At 44.9% G+C, this 12734-nt stretch overlaps 1 protein-coding gene across 1 annotated transcript in view; it reads left to right on the top strand.

Annotated features, from left to right (window-relative positions):
- The window catches only part of SAMD12 (sterile alpha motif domain containing 12), a 192590-nt gene that overhangs the window by 138334 nt on the left and 41522 nt on the right, over positions 1 to 12734 (top strand). Inside the window, 1 exon segment of the mRNA XM_075705077.1 lies at positions 10342 to 10347. Coding sequence (XP_075561192.1) covers positions 10342 to 10347 — 6 coding nt within the window.

Here is a 12734-nt window from a genome sequence, read left to right as displayed (position 1 = left end):
GTTCCCTTTGCTGTGAATGTTATGTAAATTCATCTGCGAGGCCAGGCTTGGAGCAGGTCTAGTCAGCAACTGCTTTTAAGTGCTCTGCACCCAGCGCTGTAGGTGTGTCTGTGGAGGCAGTGAGATCCCCGTCACAACTTTCCACCTAACGTTTAGTAGATCTCAGTTTTGAGATGTTTCTGTAGCAGTTTAAGGCCATCTGGGTGGAGGCTGCTGCAGCTTCTCCTCCCCAGCCTCTTGCAAGTTCCTAACTCCTCTCTTGGGATGCGTACAGCAGCGTGGAGGACTGATATACTGAGTCAGTCTAGCCAGAAGCCAGTCACTTTAATGACTAATGACTACCAAAGCACTAGGATTTTTGTGCACTGAGACATTTGTCGTTCACATTAGCACACTTTGCATCATGCAAATAGATTCGCACCTTCTCCATGCACACAAGCACACATGCTCATTCACCTTCCATTTTGGAGGACGGAACTGTAGCACGTTACTAAGATGTGACTTTCTGGTTCCTGTTTCCACCTTCCTCTGAGCAACATTACTGCAGACAGCAGAAGGGCCTGTGCTTTCTGAAAGGTAACATCTTTTGTATCTGGGCTTTCAGGAATTGGTGCAAAAATTCCAGCTCTGTTTCCAGACCTACCTGCTGGAAGTGCAGGGTACCAGTGCAGGAACAGTGCATGCTGGATTGGGCCTCCCTGAAAATCTGTGCCAAAATATTTGCTGTGAGACTGACCTCATTTTGGGTCTGGTGGACCCAAACTCCAGTGGTGGAGTTGCTTACCCCTATACACGGGGAGCACTGTCAATTCGGTTTGCTCCCCGAGCGTGCTCTGTATCCCCAGTTGTTCCTCAGGCAGCCAGGGTAGATCAACTGCAGGTCCTGTCCGTGGAGAGACAGGTCTAGGTCTCTTCCCAGAGGAAGGCCAGGGCAGTTCAGTGGTTGCCTCCGTCCACGGAGGGCTCCGTCAGGTGGTGTGGATGAGAGACAAGCAGGTGGAAGACCGAGTGCTCGCTGGGGCAGGTCACCAGACAGTATGGACCTAGCCTCCGCACGGGTCTCCTGTTGCAGGGTTAGCGGACAAATAGGCAAAAAGGTCTTTGCTTGTATATTTAGCAGTTGTTTGCTGGTGATACAAGGACATTTTAGGGAGGGGGCTGCTTTCCTGTACCCATCCCCCTTGTACCAAAGCTCTACCCATGACTTTAGTAATAACTATTCACTGTTAAAGAGTGGCTTTCCTCTTTGGAGTTGTTATTTAGCACAGGCTTCAATTAAACAAGCAAGCCGGAGAAAATAGGGGGTGGTTGCCTAGTAACCAATTGCCTTGAGATCTGGAAAGATATGGCAGAGTTAAGGGTTAATTTTTGCAGGTGAAAGTAGAAGTGTCCGGGGATGTGGGTGGTGGAGGTTTTAAGCTAGAAAGATCTAGGACATGGTTCAGAGAAGAAGTAGAGATCCCACTGGGTTCTCTCTCCAAATAACAACACAAGAGGAACGGTGTTTGTTTAGTAAAAATCCACGCTGATGGAAATTTAGAGAGAACACAAACAAGATCACTGTTTGAGGGTGCTTCCTTGTATGTGATATTTACATAATTTGCCACAGCATTGCAACATTTTCTATCAGTGCATCTCATTCAGAGTTCAAAGCTTGCCTTAAATAAGCAGCTGCACATGGCCGCATAGCCTACAAGAAACAGTGACTGCTTTTGTACACGTGTTCCCTGGGATAGCCTGATTTTTACAAGGTACCCACAGGTGTCAAATGATCTGTATGAAATACTTAAAGGTTTATTTTGTGAGAACCAGGGCCTGCGTAGAGCTGCTGGGGGCTTCACACCTCTGAAAATCAAGGAGCAGTCATGCTTCTTCAAAACTTTCTATTCTGCCTTATTGAGTGCATATTTTCCCTTCTTGAAAGCATTTTAACTAGTTTTAGAATTGGATAGACAGGGAGGAGAGACGGTTTGTGTGCTAGTGCATGGTACTTCAAGAAAATGTCCTTGGCATATGCTGCTAAACAATCTTGAACCAGAGAGCATGAATCCAGATGTGGAGCTGAGTGGCCTTTTGGGAGACCTGCACGCCCTCCCCCAGTACAGAGAACAGTGGTGAAGGAGCAGAGAACGAGGCAAGTCAAGCGTGAAGGTACCTAAGTGTGCTTGAGCCTGGACCCTCATTTACAGTGTCATCATGAAGAGCAAAACTAATCTGCGGATACGCAGATTGATTCCCTGTGAAGGTAATCATGAGGCATCCTGTGAAATCTCTTCCTTGCACATTAACTGGTACGTGTAGTCTGTCGGCAATATGCGCTAGTTATTTTCTGTCTGGATATTACAGTCCTCTTTTTCTTACTGGTGAAAAGCAGAGGGTAAAATTAATCCTTTCCACATGCTATTGTTACTTCTTTGTGCTTATTTGTATTATGACAATACTTCAGAAGCCCTCCTTGTGGGCCAACACCTCACTGCACTCGGTGCTTTATGGAAATGGACTGCAAAGACCACAAAAGATTGCATGCTAAATATGTCCGAAAGCAGCAGGTAAATGCAACAAATAAATATGGGAGAAAAATAAGATGGTAGCTCTCTTAAAATAAGCCACAATCCCAACAAATCTGTCACATTACTGTAGGCATCTTGGTAGAGGAAAATCTTTCTAAATTTCTTCTAGCATTTTTCAACAAGATAGTAAGGTGTGGCCTCGCAGATGTTTTGAACAAACTCTGCCCAGAAGTGGGAGCCTCTTGGGAGAAAATCTAATTGTCTTCGGAGATTTTTTTTGACTGGGTAGCAGAGGCTGGTGTCCCTGGCAGAGTTAGGATCAATAGCTCAGTAACAAATAAGAAATGATGGGTAAAGATAGGCTCTGCTCAGAGGGACCTTGAAAGTCTTCAGGCATTTCTGAGTCTGCTGTTGCAAATATGAATCCATTATCATCAAAGCGAGGAAACAGAAAATAGTCTTTGTGGCAGCATTTTGAATGGAGGGGAAGCAGAGCCAGGAGAGCCTGTGAAGTGTTACAGCCCACAGCTGATGGACCCTGGCTCTCAAGATAGTCACAAGCTTGGACAAATTTTCATTTGGAAATGAAAAATCTTACAAGGGTAAGAGGGAAATACTGCCAAGACTTAAATATGTTTTTAATCTGTGCAAGATTGCCCGGGTCCTTGGCAGGGCGCTATTTGTGCTGTCGCATTTTCAAATAATGACTGGATTGTTGTGCATCAATTTTGACATGCTTTGGGCTAGGTACGAGTACCTAAAGATATCCTGAAGCTACCAGTTTTGTGTTAGGTGCATCCTGGCAGAAGAGGAATGTGTGTGTTTGGGATTTTTTCAGTGTTTTGTAGTAAAATCCTTCGTTGTGTAACTTAAAATACTGTATCCCCTCACTCCTTCTGTTCGCACTCAGAGAACAATGTGTGCTGGGCTTGCTGTCCAGAATCCCACTTAAACCATGACAGCCCCTTGTACAGGAGCGCTTTCCTATGGGATGACTGTATTTTGTGTTGGGATTCACTAATCACAAAGCATTTCCCTGTTTCCCCATTTCCAGTAATAGAGGTTTTTATGTAATCTGCTTGTCCCTGAGCAAGGAAGCAACTTTGTTGATGATCATACGATCTCCAAGCACAAGGTGTGCCCAACACTGTTTATGTAGGACCTACAGGCAATAAGTTTTTTTAATTAAATTGCTTTGACCTAGAATGAGGTTTAATTAAATACTGTATTAAACAGACTTAAACAAAAAGGCATTTAGTAAACCACTATGCAAATTTCAAGGTAATTAAAATTTGAGCTCTGTCTACTTCACACTATCTCTATAATTGATGCTAAATGTGAACAGATCAAATAAGTACACTTTTTATTGTGTTTCTTTTTTTTTTCTTGTGCAAGCTAAGATTGCTAATGATTCCTTTGAATTATTTCTCTATCTGATCTGTTGGATTCATCATTAGAGTGGGTGTCTTTGGGGTTGGTAGTTACTGGTTGGTTTGGATACGCCAAAGAAGTCTTGCATAATACAGAGGTGACAGGGCACTCATTAAAGAAAATAAGATAAAGTATTAACTGAAGACAATAAAGAAGATAGCACTCCTAACCAGAAACGTTGACTACTGGCTTTTCTAGTTAGGCTGAAAAGAGAGGCTCAAAGGGAAAAGTACATAGAACCAATACAATAAAAAAATGTCCTCCAAGAGTTTCTAGAATTGGAACTGGACCAACTCCAGTAGAGCAGGACTGTATTCATTCCACCAAGACAGCTGACTAACTTAATCTTTGAGACTAAGGTCAAGAAAGCACTGAGCAATATTCATAATTTTCTAGCCAAGAACGACCGACCCTTGCTCTGAGTATAAATAATCAGTATGCATACATTGAGAGCCTTTAATAAATGCCTCCAGTTAGGCAATATGGCCCCAAATGCTGATGAAACCGGTTCTGCTGTTTGAAGCAGTAGATAAAATGGGTGGTCAGGGGAGTCTCTCTCCACCCAAGGCTCACACAGAGTCAAAAATGAGCATGATGTGTGGGACCAGCCTGTGTCTGCCTCCACAAAACCTGAGGCCAACATATAACAAAGCCAACGTATTTCTGTATTGGTAGCATCTGTTACTACTGCTCCTGCTCTGCAGCAGCTGATGTGACCCAGCTGTGCATCAACATTTATGAAGGAGCTGAGGATTATGTGCTCAATATCTTTCCAATACATCCTGCCGTGAATTCTGCCGATTTCGAGGGAAGCCTCCAGAGAGCAATCTGAACGCTCCGAAAGCTGCCAGCTCTCCCTCTTGTTGTCCTCTGCGTTGTCCTGCCTCTCCTGCTTCTCTGCCTGTCGCCCCTTACCTTGGGAATTCATCCATCCCCAACCACCTCAAGAAATGACTGTGGTTTTTGCTTTCAGACTTGCAGTCTGTGTCACAGAAAATTATAAAATACCCACAGCCAGTTGAACAGGCGGGATTTAAGATGACCTGCAGAAATCTGGAGACGGCAGAATATAACCATAGATAAAAATTACAATTAAAGTTCTACTTTCTGAAAAAGAAGAAACATCAAAACCAACGGGCTCTCCTATTTACCCTCCAGATTACAAAGGAACAGAAATCAGTTCTCATTGTATTGAGTCCTTAAAAAAGATCTGACTTTCTCAGCATTTTTATAAATTAGTCTGACTTTGAAATTGTGGTATGTGGATGGTTTCAGAGGTGAAAAGATGAGCATTATTTGCATAATAAAATCACAAAGGGAGTGAGTATGCAAAATTTAATTTATTTAAAATTCACCCATCCAACATGCTGGGCACAGGTGCAGGAGATTAATAATAAAAATAGTCACCTACAGCATATAAATTAATGGCAATGTCCAGAACTAAGAGCTTCCTTCCCCACACTCAGAAAAACCTTTGGAGAAGGGATACACGCAGCATGACCTGTCCGTGATCGATTCTGTTGGAGCAGGGAGGGTTAGGACAGGCAGCCCTGTGCTCCCCTGTGCCGGCAGCAGACTCGCTGCAGCACCCCGTGGGGCTCCGCGTACGAGCTGCTGTGGGGCAGGATGGCTGAACAGGCAGGTCTGCGTGGCAGCGGTACCTGTGTCAGATGAAGGACGTTTTAAGTGTCTTAAAAGATCTGCTCTTGTGTTCCAGAGGCATAAGTTTGTCACTTTTTCCTCAATCACGTCTCTGCAATCTGTTGACGCAAAATGGATGACAGGAGGGTATTTGGTAGTTCCAGGATCTTGTTAAAAGTAACTTTTTTTTTCTATTACAAGCATCAGTGACTGTAATGTTTGCAACAATGGCACTACATTTGTGACAAAAACTTGCTGAAGAGATTGTGTTTTATTATCGTTTTTGTGTTACATGGTTAGCGATGTGGTACACTTCAAAAGCCCAGACTGAGATACCCTAAATTCTTCCTGCACTGTGTTTCCTAGTAGATGGTTTGAAACTCCTACCCAACAGGGAATATTTGGCCCAGGGAGAGGGAAGGATGTTTGAGCTTGGATCTGATGAAGAGGAAGTTTGGACTCTTCTCTCCTAACTGTAGACCTAATGATGTGACCTACATCTTGCCTAATTTCAGTGTCTAGCACCAGATGAGGTGAGATGAGCTGCACACCAGAAATGTCTATTGCTCTCCATTGTGGAAGAAAGGAGGGTAGGCATCGACCTATTGGCTGTTCTGCTCTGTAGATATCTGCTGTTGGCTAGACGAAACCTATCCTAAGGGGATTGAATGATGGCCTGAAAACATTTAGTAAATAACTACGCTTATGGTATTGAAATTAAATCTGTAAGGGGATGTCCTAGGAGGCTTTATAACAGAGATTAAAGCATCTGAATATCAAAGTGTATGGGAAGAACAAAGACTACTGTTAGATTTTAAATGGTTTTATGGTTTGAATATATGATTTGCAAATGTTAGAGGGTTTATTTTGGCTGATTTTTTTATCAAGTCCATCCCAAAAAGCACATCTAAAAAATCCACAAGCAGCTTGGAATAAACAGGGGTTGTCTGTTAATTACTGTTTTGCTTACTTTACTGCTATGTGATTCATTGATATGAACCTCTCTGTCCACAAATACTGTTGGTTGTGTCCATACTGCGTCCATCCTGTGAGATCCAGTACTGCTTCCCAGCACCTGCATCTGGCTACTTCCCAGTTCCACAGTGGTGCAAGACCCACATGTTCCTTCCTCTCAGTAGACCCTAACACCTCCCTTTACAAACAGAGAAAGCCCAAGTAGCAGAGCATCACAGGATGCTTCAGTGGGACCCTTACATAGGCCATCAGAAGGGAATAATCATAGAATCATAGAATCACTTAGGTTGGAAAAGACCCTTAAAATCATCAAATCTAACTGTTAACCTAACACTGCTAAGTCCACCACTAAACCATGGCCCTAAGCACCATGTCTACACGTCTTTTAAATACCTCCAGGGATGGGGACTCAACCACTTCCCTGGGCAGCCTGTTCCAATGCTTGACAACCCTTTCAGTGAAGAAATTTTTCATAATATCCAATCTAAACCTCCCCTGGCGCAACTTGAGGCCATTTCCTCTTGTCCTATCGTTTGTTACTAGGGAGAAAGAGACCTACACCCACCTCGCTACAACCTCCTGCCAGGTGGTTGTAGACAGCGATAAGGTCTCCCCTGAGCCTGCTTTTCCCCAGGCTAAACAACCCCAGTTCTCTCAGCTGCTCCTCATAAGACTTGTCCTCCAGATCCTTCACCCAGCTTCATTGCCCTTCTCTGGACACACTCCAGCACCTCAATGTCTTTCATGTAGCAAGGGACCCGAAACTGAACACAGGATAATTGTGGATCAGGTATATTTTATAGCATGTTCCTGCCCTACATTATAAACTGAGCCATGCTGATATAGTTCACCTCAGGCATAGATCAACACAGAGGGTATTACAAGTTTAATGCTTGGCTTTGCTCCCAAAGTCCATTGTTCAAAGGTTTATAGAACAAATCAGCAAAAATTTTGTTATCATATAGGACAATGATAGATTTTTTTGCTGCTTTACTTTCTTCACTTTCCCATTTGTTGTCTCTCTTCTGAACTGGTCCATATTGCGTCTTTCTCCTCTGCCTCCAGTTGTCCCCACAGTGCACAAGTGTCGCATACCTGTCAGCTGTCCTTTCCCTTCCTCAGTAGGGTTAGCTGCCACACGGGTGTTTGCAGCACCAGACCAGGGGCTCCCAGCTGCAGCGACTGACAAATCAGTAGTAAATGGCAGCTGAAGAGAGTCTGCAGCCTGAAAGGAATCAGGTGAATGAGGGCTGGGGAAAGGAGAGTGGTGCCCTGGGCGTGGAGTTGCTACATGTAGGGACCTACTCAGAAGCAGCAGCTAGAGAAACCACAGTTACCATCTGCCTAGCTGTTATCAAACAGTAGTGATCAGTAGATGTTATGGCTAATGCTTAAAAAAGACCTGAAGTTGGGTAATTGTAGGAGCTCTCTCCATTCAGACCGTGAGTCTCTTGCTGGGGAACAGAGGAGCCAGGATAAAGGGAGTGTGTCTAAGTTGAAAGATCTCTTCTAGGCAAATTTCACAGGTCAGAATGGCATCTCCACAGGAGAAAGTCAGAGGTGGGATGAGATGCCCACAGTACAAGGGCAGAGCTGACAGAGGCATGTGAAGGTGATGGCCCCCGCATTTTGAGTGCAGTAGGGAATTGCTGTACAGCAAGAGTGGAAGAGGAGCAGGTGGCAGGCGGAACGTGTGTGATGTGGTCAGAGACTGGAGGATAAATTTCAAAGTGTTGACAGCATATGGATTCATAGATCAGCAGGATCTAGTAACCTAGATGCAAATCTATAGATCTGTACTGATCGAACTGAGACCAAATACTGTCACTAAGAGGGCTGCACAGCTGAACAGCAATTTAAGAAGTGGTGTAGCAGTGGAAAGGGCTGAGAGAGCAGCAACACACAGGTAAAATGAGGCTGGGAGAGATCATTCAGCTTAGTTCCTCTGCCTTTGCTACATTCCCTCTACACCCAGAAAGAAAGGAAGGGATGAGGCCAGAGCAAGAACAATGACCCTAATTTAGCATAAATCCTCTCCTCTTGGCCCAACTTTCTCTTCCCCATGCCAGTGGCATAACAGGAGTTCATCTCCCGAGAGCATTCCCTCTACCAGCTTTTCAGAAGGTGAAGAACAGCTATGTTCACTGTGGAGGAGTATGAAATGTGGCTGATACCATTTGTGGAGGAAAATCATTGAGGGAAGAGTTGTGCTTTAGTAGTGTTAAAAATACGTAGCATGGGATGCTGTCCAGATGTGGAGAATGCCCTTTTATTTATTCTTCATCTGGAAAAAGTATGAATGATAGTAAATATTGTCTGCTTCTGAAGAGATTTATGGCACAAGCTTAATGTGGGCTTCTCAAGAAGGTATGAGAGGAGAATATAAAATGAAACATGGGTGTTTATAATTGAAGAACATTCTCCCCAGGGGATCATATCGCTATTTTTTTAATGAAAATTCAGTCAACTACATATTTAGTTAGCCCAAGGAAATGTTTTCAGTTATCAATTCAAGGGAGTACGTGTGTTCTGGTGCTTGAAGATGCCATATCTTAAAATGAATCAGGATGCTGGATAATTATCACTTTACTCTTTATTAAATTGCTGCTTTTCCTCCAGCAGTGGCTGTAGCAGCTGTTCAGCCACGTTCATTAACTTGTAGAGTAGAAGTTTTTATTTTAACCACAAATACTAGGACTAAGGTTACTTTTTTTAAAGTTAGTTTTTCAGCTGATATTTGAATACTGGAATCAGTAGGAATTTAATACATTTGCTGTTTAAATACGACTTCTCATAAAGACAAATTTCTAAATATGAGTTAAGTTTGGCATGGACTTAATTAGAAAGCGCCTTTCAGTGCTGTGGCAAAGGTCTGCGTTTTTGAGAGTTTACATTAAAAATATAAAATGGCTTACTGATTAAAGAAAATTAATTAGAAAAAAGCATTTATAAATGAAGAATGCTTTTTCCTGAATATTAATAGGGCAGGGCTCAAAAAACTAGTTAATTTGATGAACATTCACTCAGAATTTAAGCCAAAGCACAGTTCTACTGTAGATGAGAAGATGTTTAAATGCACTGGTCAAGGTGGGATTTCATTGATTTTTGCAGCTGCAGGCTGTTTCAAAACTTGGTGGTCCTGGCGCACAAAGGAATAATGCTGCAGAAGCTTGAGGACCCACATTCACACACACAAAAAAAAAGTATTTAACTCTAATATTTGCCAGTATCTCTGTGTGATAAGGGCGAAGACAAATTTGTAAACATAGCTTTTGCAGGGGCTGGGGCTAGGCTGTAGTTCTGGTCACTGTAGTCTGTATTTGCATGCTGACTCTTGTCTGTCTTTTCTCTCAGACCATCAGATCTCATCCTAAGGCTCCTATGGGTCTCACAGGGTCCATAAGCTCTGTTTCTGAGAACACTGCTGAACAGTTTCAAATCTGTAGATTGAGGACAAGATGCTGAATTGGATGCCTACACGCCCTAGATGATGAAGTTGAAGGATGATCTGTAAGGAATAAGGATTTGAGGAAACTCTCCAGTCATAAGCATGCAATAGGGTACATTATGAGTTGAGTTAGCATTAAATGCATTTCTGCTTTATTCCTGAAGTATTACACTGTTTTACTTAGAAACTTAGAGGCTTTCGAGTAAAGTGCAGCTACAAATCTTAACTTAATTGCCATTGCTGGAACAAGCAATCACAGAAGAGAATAGCTGAGGTGGGAAGGGACCTCCTGAGATTGTCTCGTCCAAGCCCTCTGCTTGAAGCAGGGTCCTCTAGAGCAGGGTGCTCAGGGCCGTGCCCGGTCAGGTTTTGAGTATTTCCAAGCATACAGACTCCATAACCACTTCAGGCCAACTGTTCCAGTCTTTGACCACCATCACAGTAAAAAACTCCCTTCTTATGTTTAAATGGAATTACCTGTAGGTCAAATTCATGCCCATTGCTTATTGACCTGTCACTGGGTACTGCTTAAAAGAGCCTGGCTCCATCTTCTCTACTTCTCCCCATCAGGTATTGACACACATGCATGAGATCCCCCTGAGCCTTCTCTTCTCCAGAGCTGAACAGCCCCAGCTCTCAGCCTCTCCTTGTATGACAGAAGCTCCAGTCCCTTAATCATCATCATGGCTTAGCGACCATGATATGATAGACTGTTTGATTCTTGGTGACGTAAGGAGGAGGGGCAGTAAAAACTGTTACCATGGACTTCCAGAGGGCAGACTTTGGCCTGTGCAGGAGGCTGGTTGGGAGGCGGTCCTGAAGGGGAAAGGGGTCCAGGAAGGCTGGGCCTTCTTCAAGAAGGAAGTCTTAAGGGCGCAGGAGCGGGCTGTCCCCATGTGCCATAAGACGAACCGGTGGGGAAGACAACTGGCCCGGCTGAACAGGGAGCTTTTGCTGGGACTCACGATAAAAAGGAGAGTCTACCGCCATTGGAAGAAGGGGCGGGCAACTCAGGAAGAGTACAAGGATCTTGTTAGGTCATGCAGAGAGGAAGTTAGAAAAGCAAAAGCCCAGCTAGAACTCAATCTGGCCACTGTTGTAAGAGATAATAGGAAATGTTTTTACAAGTACATTAACAACAAAAAGAGAGCCAAGGAGAATGTCCATCCTTTGCTGGATGTGGGGGGAAACATTGTCACCAAGGATGAGGAAAAGGCTGAGGTACTTAATGCCTTCTTTGCCTCTGTCTTTAATAGCCAGATCAGTCACCCCCAGGGTACTCAGCCCCCTGAGCTGCAAGATAGGGACTGGGACCAGAATGGAGCCCCCATAATCCAGGAGGAAGCAGTTAATGACCTGCTACGCTACCTGGCCACTCACAATTCTATGGAGCCGCATGGGATCCATCCGAGAGTATTGAGGGAGCTGGCGGAGGAGCTCACCAAGCCACTTTGCATCATCTATCAGCAGTCCTGGTTAACAGGGGAGGTCCCTGATGACTGGAGGCTTGCCAATGTGACGCCCATCTACAAGAAGGGCCGGAAGGAGGACCCGGGGAACTACAGGCCTATCAGCCTGACCTTGGTGCCAGGAAAGATTATGGAGCAGTTCATATTGAGTGTCCTCAACAGGCATGTGCAGGTCAACCAGGTGATCAGGCCCAGCCATCATGGGTTCATGAAAGGCAGGTCCTGCTTGACCAACATGATCTCCTTCTATGACCTGGTGATCCACCTGGTGGATGAAGGAAAGGCCGCGGATGTGATCTACCCGGACTTCAGCAAAGCCTTTGACACCGTCTCCCATAGAATTCTCCGTAGGAAGCTGGCAGTTCATGGCTTAGATGGGTGTACTCTTCGCTGGGTAAAAAACTGGCTGGGTGGCCGAGCCCAGAGAGTAGTGGTGAATGGAGTTAAGTGCAGTTGGCGACCGGTCACGAGCGGTATTCCCCAGGGCTCTGTTTTGGGGCCAGCCTTGTTTAACATCTTTATCAACAATCTGGATGAGGGGATTGAGTGCCACCCTCAGTAAGTTTGCTGATGACACCAAGTTGGGTGGGAGTGTCGATCTGCTGGAGGGTAGGATGGCCCTGCAGAGGGACCTGGACAGGCTGGACCAATGGGCCAAGGCCAACTGTATGAGGTTTAACAAGGCCAAGTGCCGGGTCCTGCACTTCGGGCACAACAACCCCATGCAAGGCTGCAGGCTTGGGGAAGAGTGACTGGAAAGCTGCCTGGCCGAAAAGGACCTGGGGGTGTTACTTGACAGCCAGCTGAACATGAGCCAGCAGTGTGCCCAGGTGGCCAAGAAGGCCAACAGCATCCTGGCTTGTATCAGGAATAGTGTGGCCAGCAGGAGCAGGGAGGTGATCATCCCCCTGTACTTGGCACTGGTGAGGCCACACGTGGAATACTGTGTCCAGTTTTGGGCCCCTCACTACAAGAAAGACATTGAGGTGCTGGAGCATGTCCAGAGAAGGGCAACGAAGCTGGTGAAGGGTCTGGAGCACAGGCCTTATGAGGAGCGGCTGAGGGAACTGGGGTTGTTTAGCCTGGAGAAAAGGAGGCTGAGGGGAGACCTTGTCGCTCTCTACAACTACCTGAAAGGAGGTTGTAGTGAGGTGGGTGTTGGTCTCTTCTCCCAAGTAGCTAGCAATAGGACAAGAGGAAATGGGCTCAAGCTGCACCAGGGGAGATTTAGATTGGATATTAGGAAAAATTTCTTTACGG

The sequence above is a fragment of the Pelecanus crispus genome, chromosome 2 (genome assembly GCF_030463565.1).
Source record: "Pelecanus crispus isolate bPelCri1 chromosome 2, bPelCri1.pri, whole genome shotgun sequence".
Lineage (NCBI taxonomy): Eukaryota > Metazoa > Chordata > Aves > Pelecaniformes > Pelecanidae > Pelecanus > Pelecanus crispus.
The sequence above is the reverse complement of the archived record's forward strand: the minus strand, read 5'-3'. Positions and strand labels throughout refer to the sequence as shown.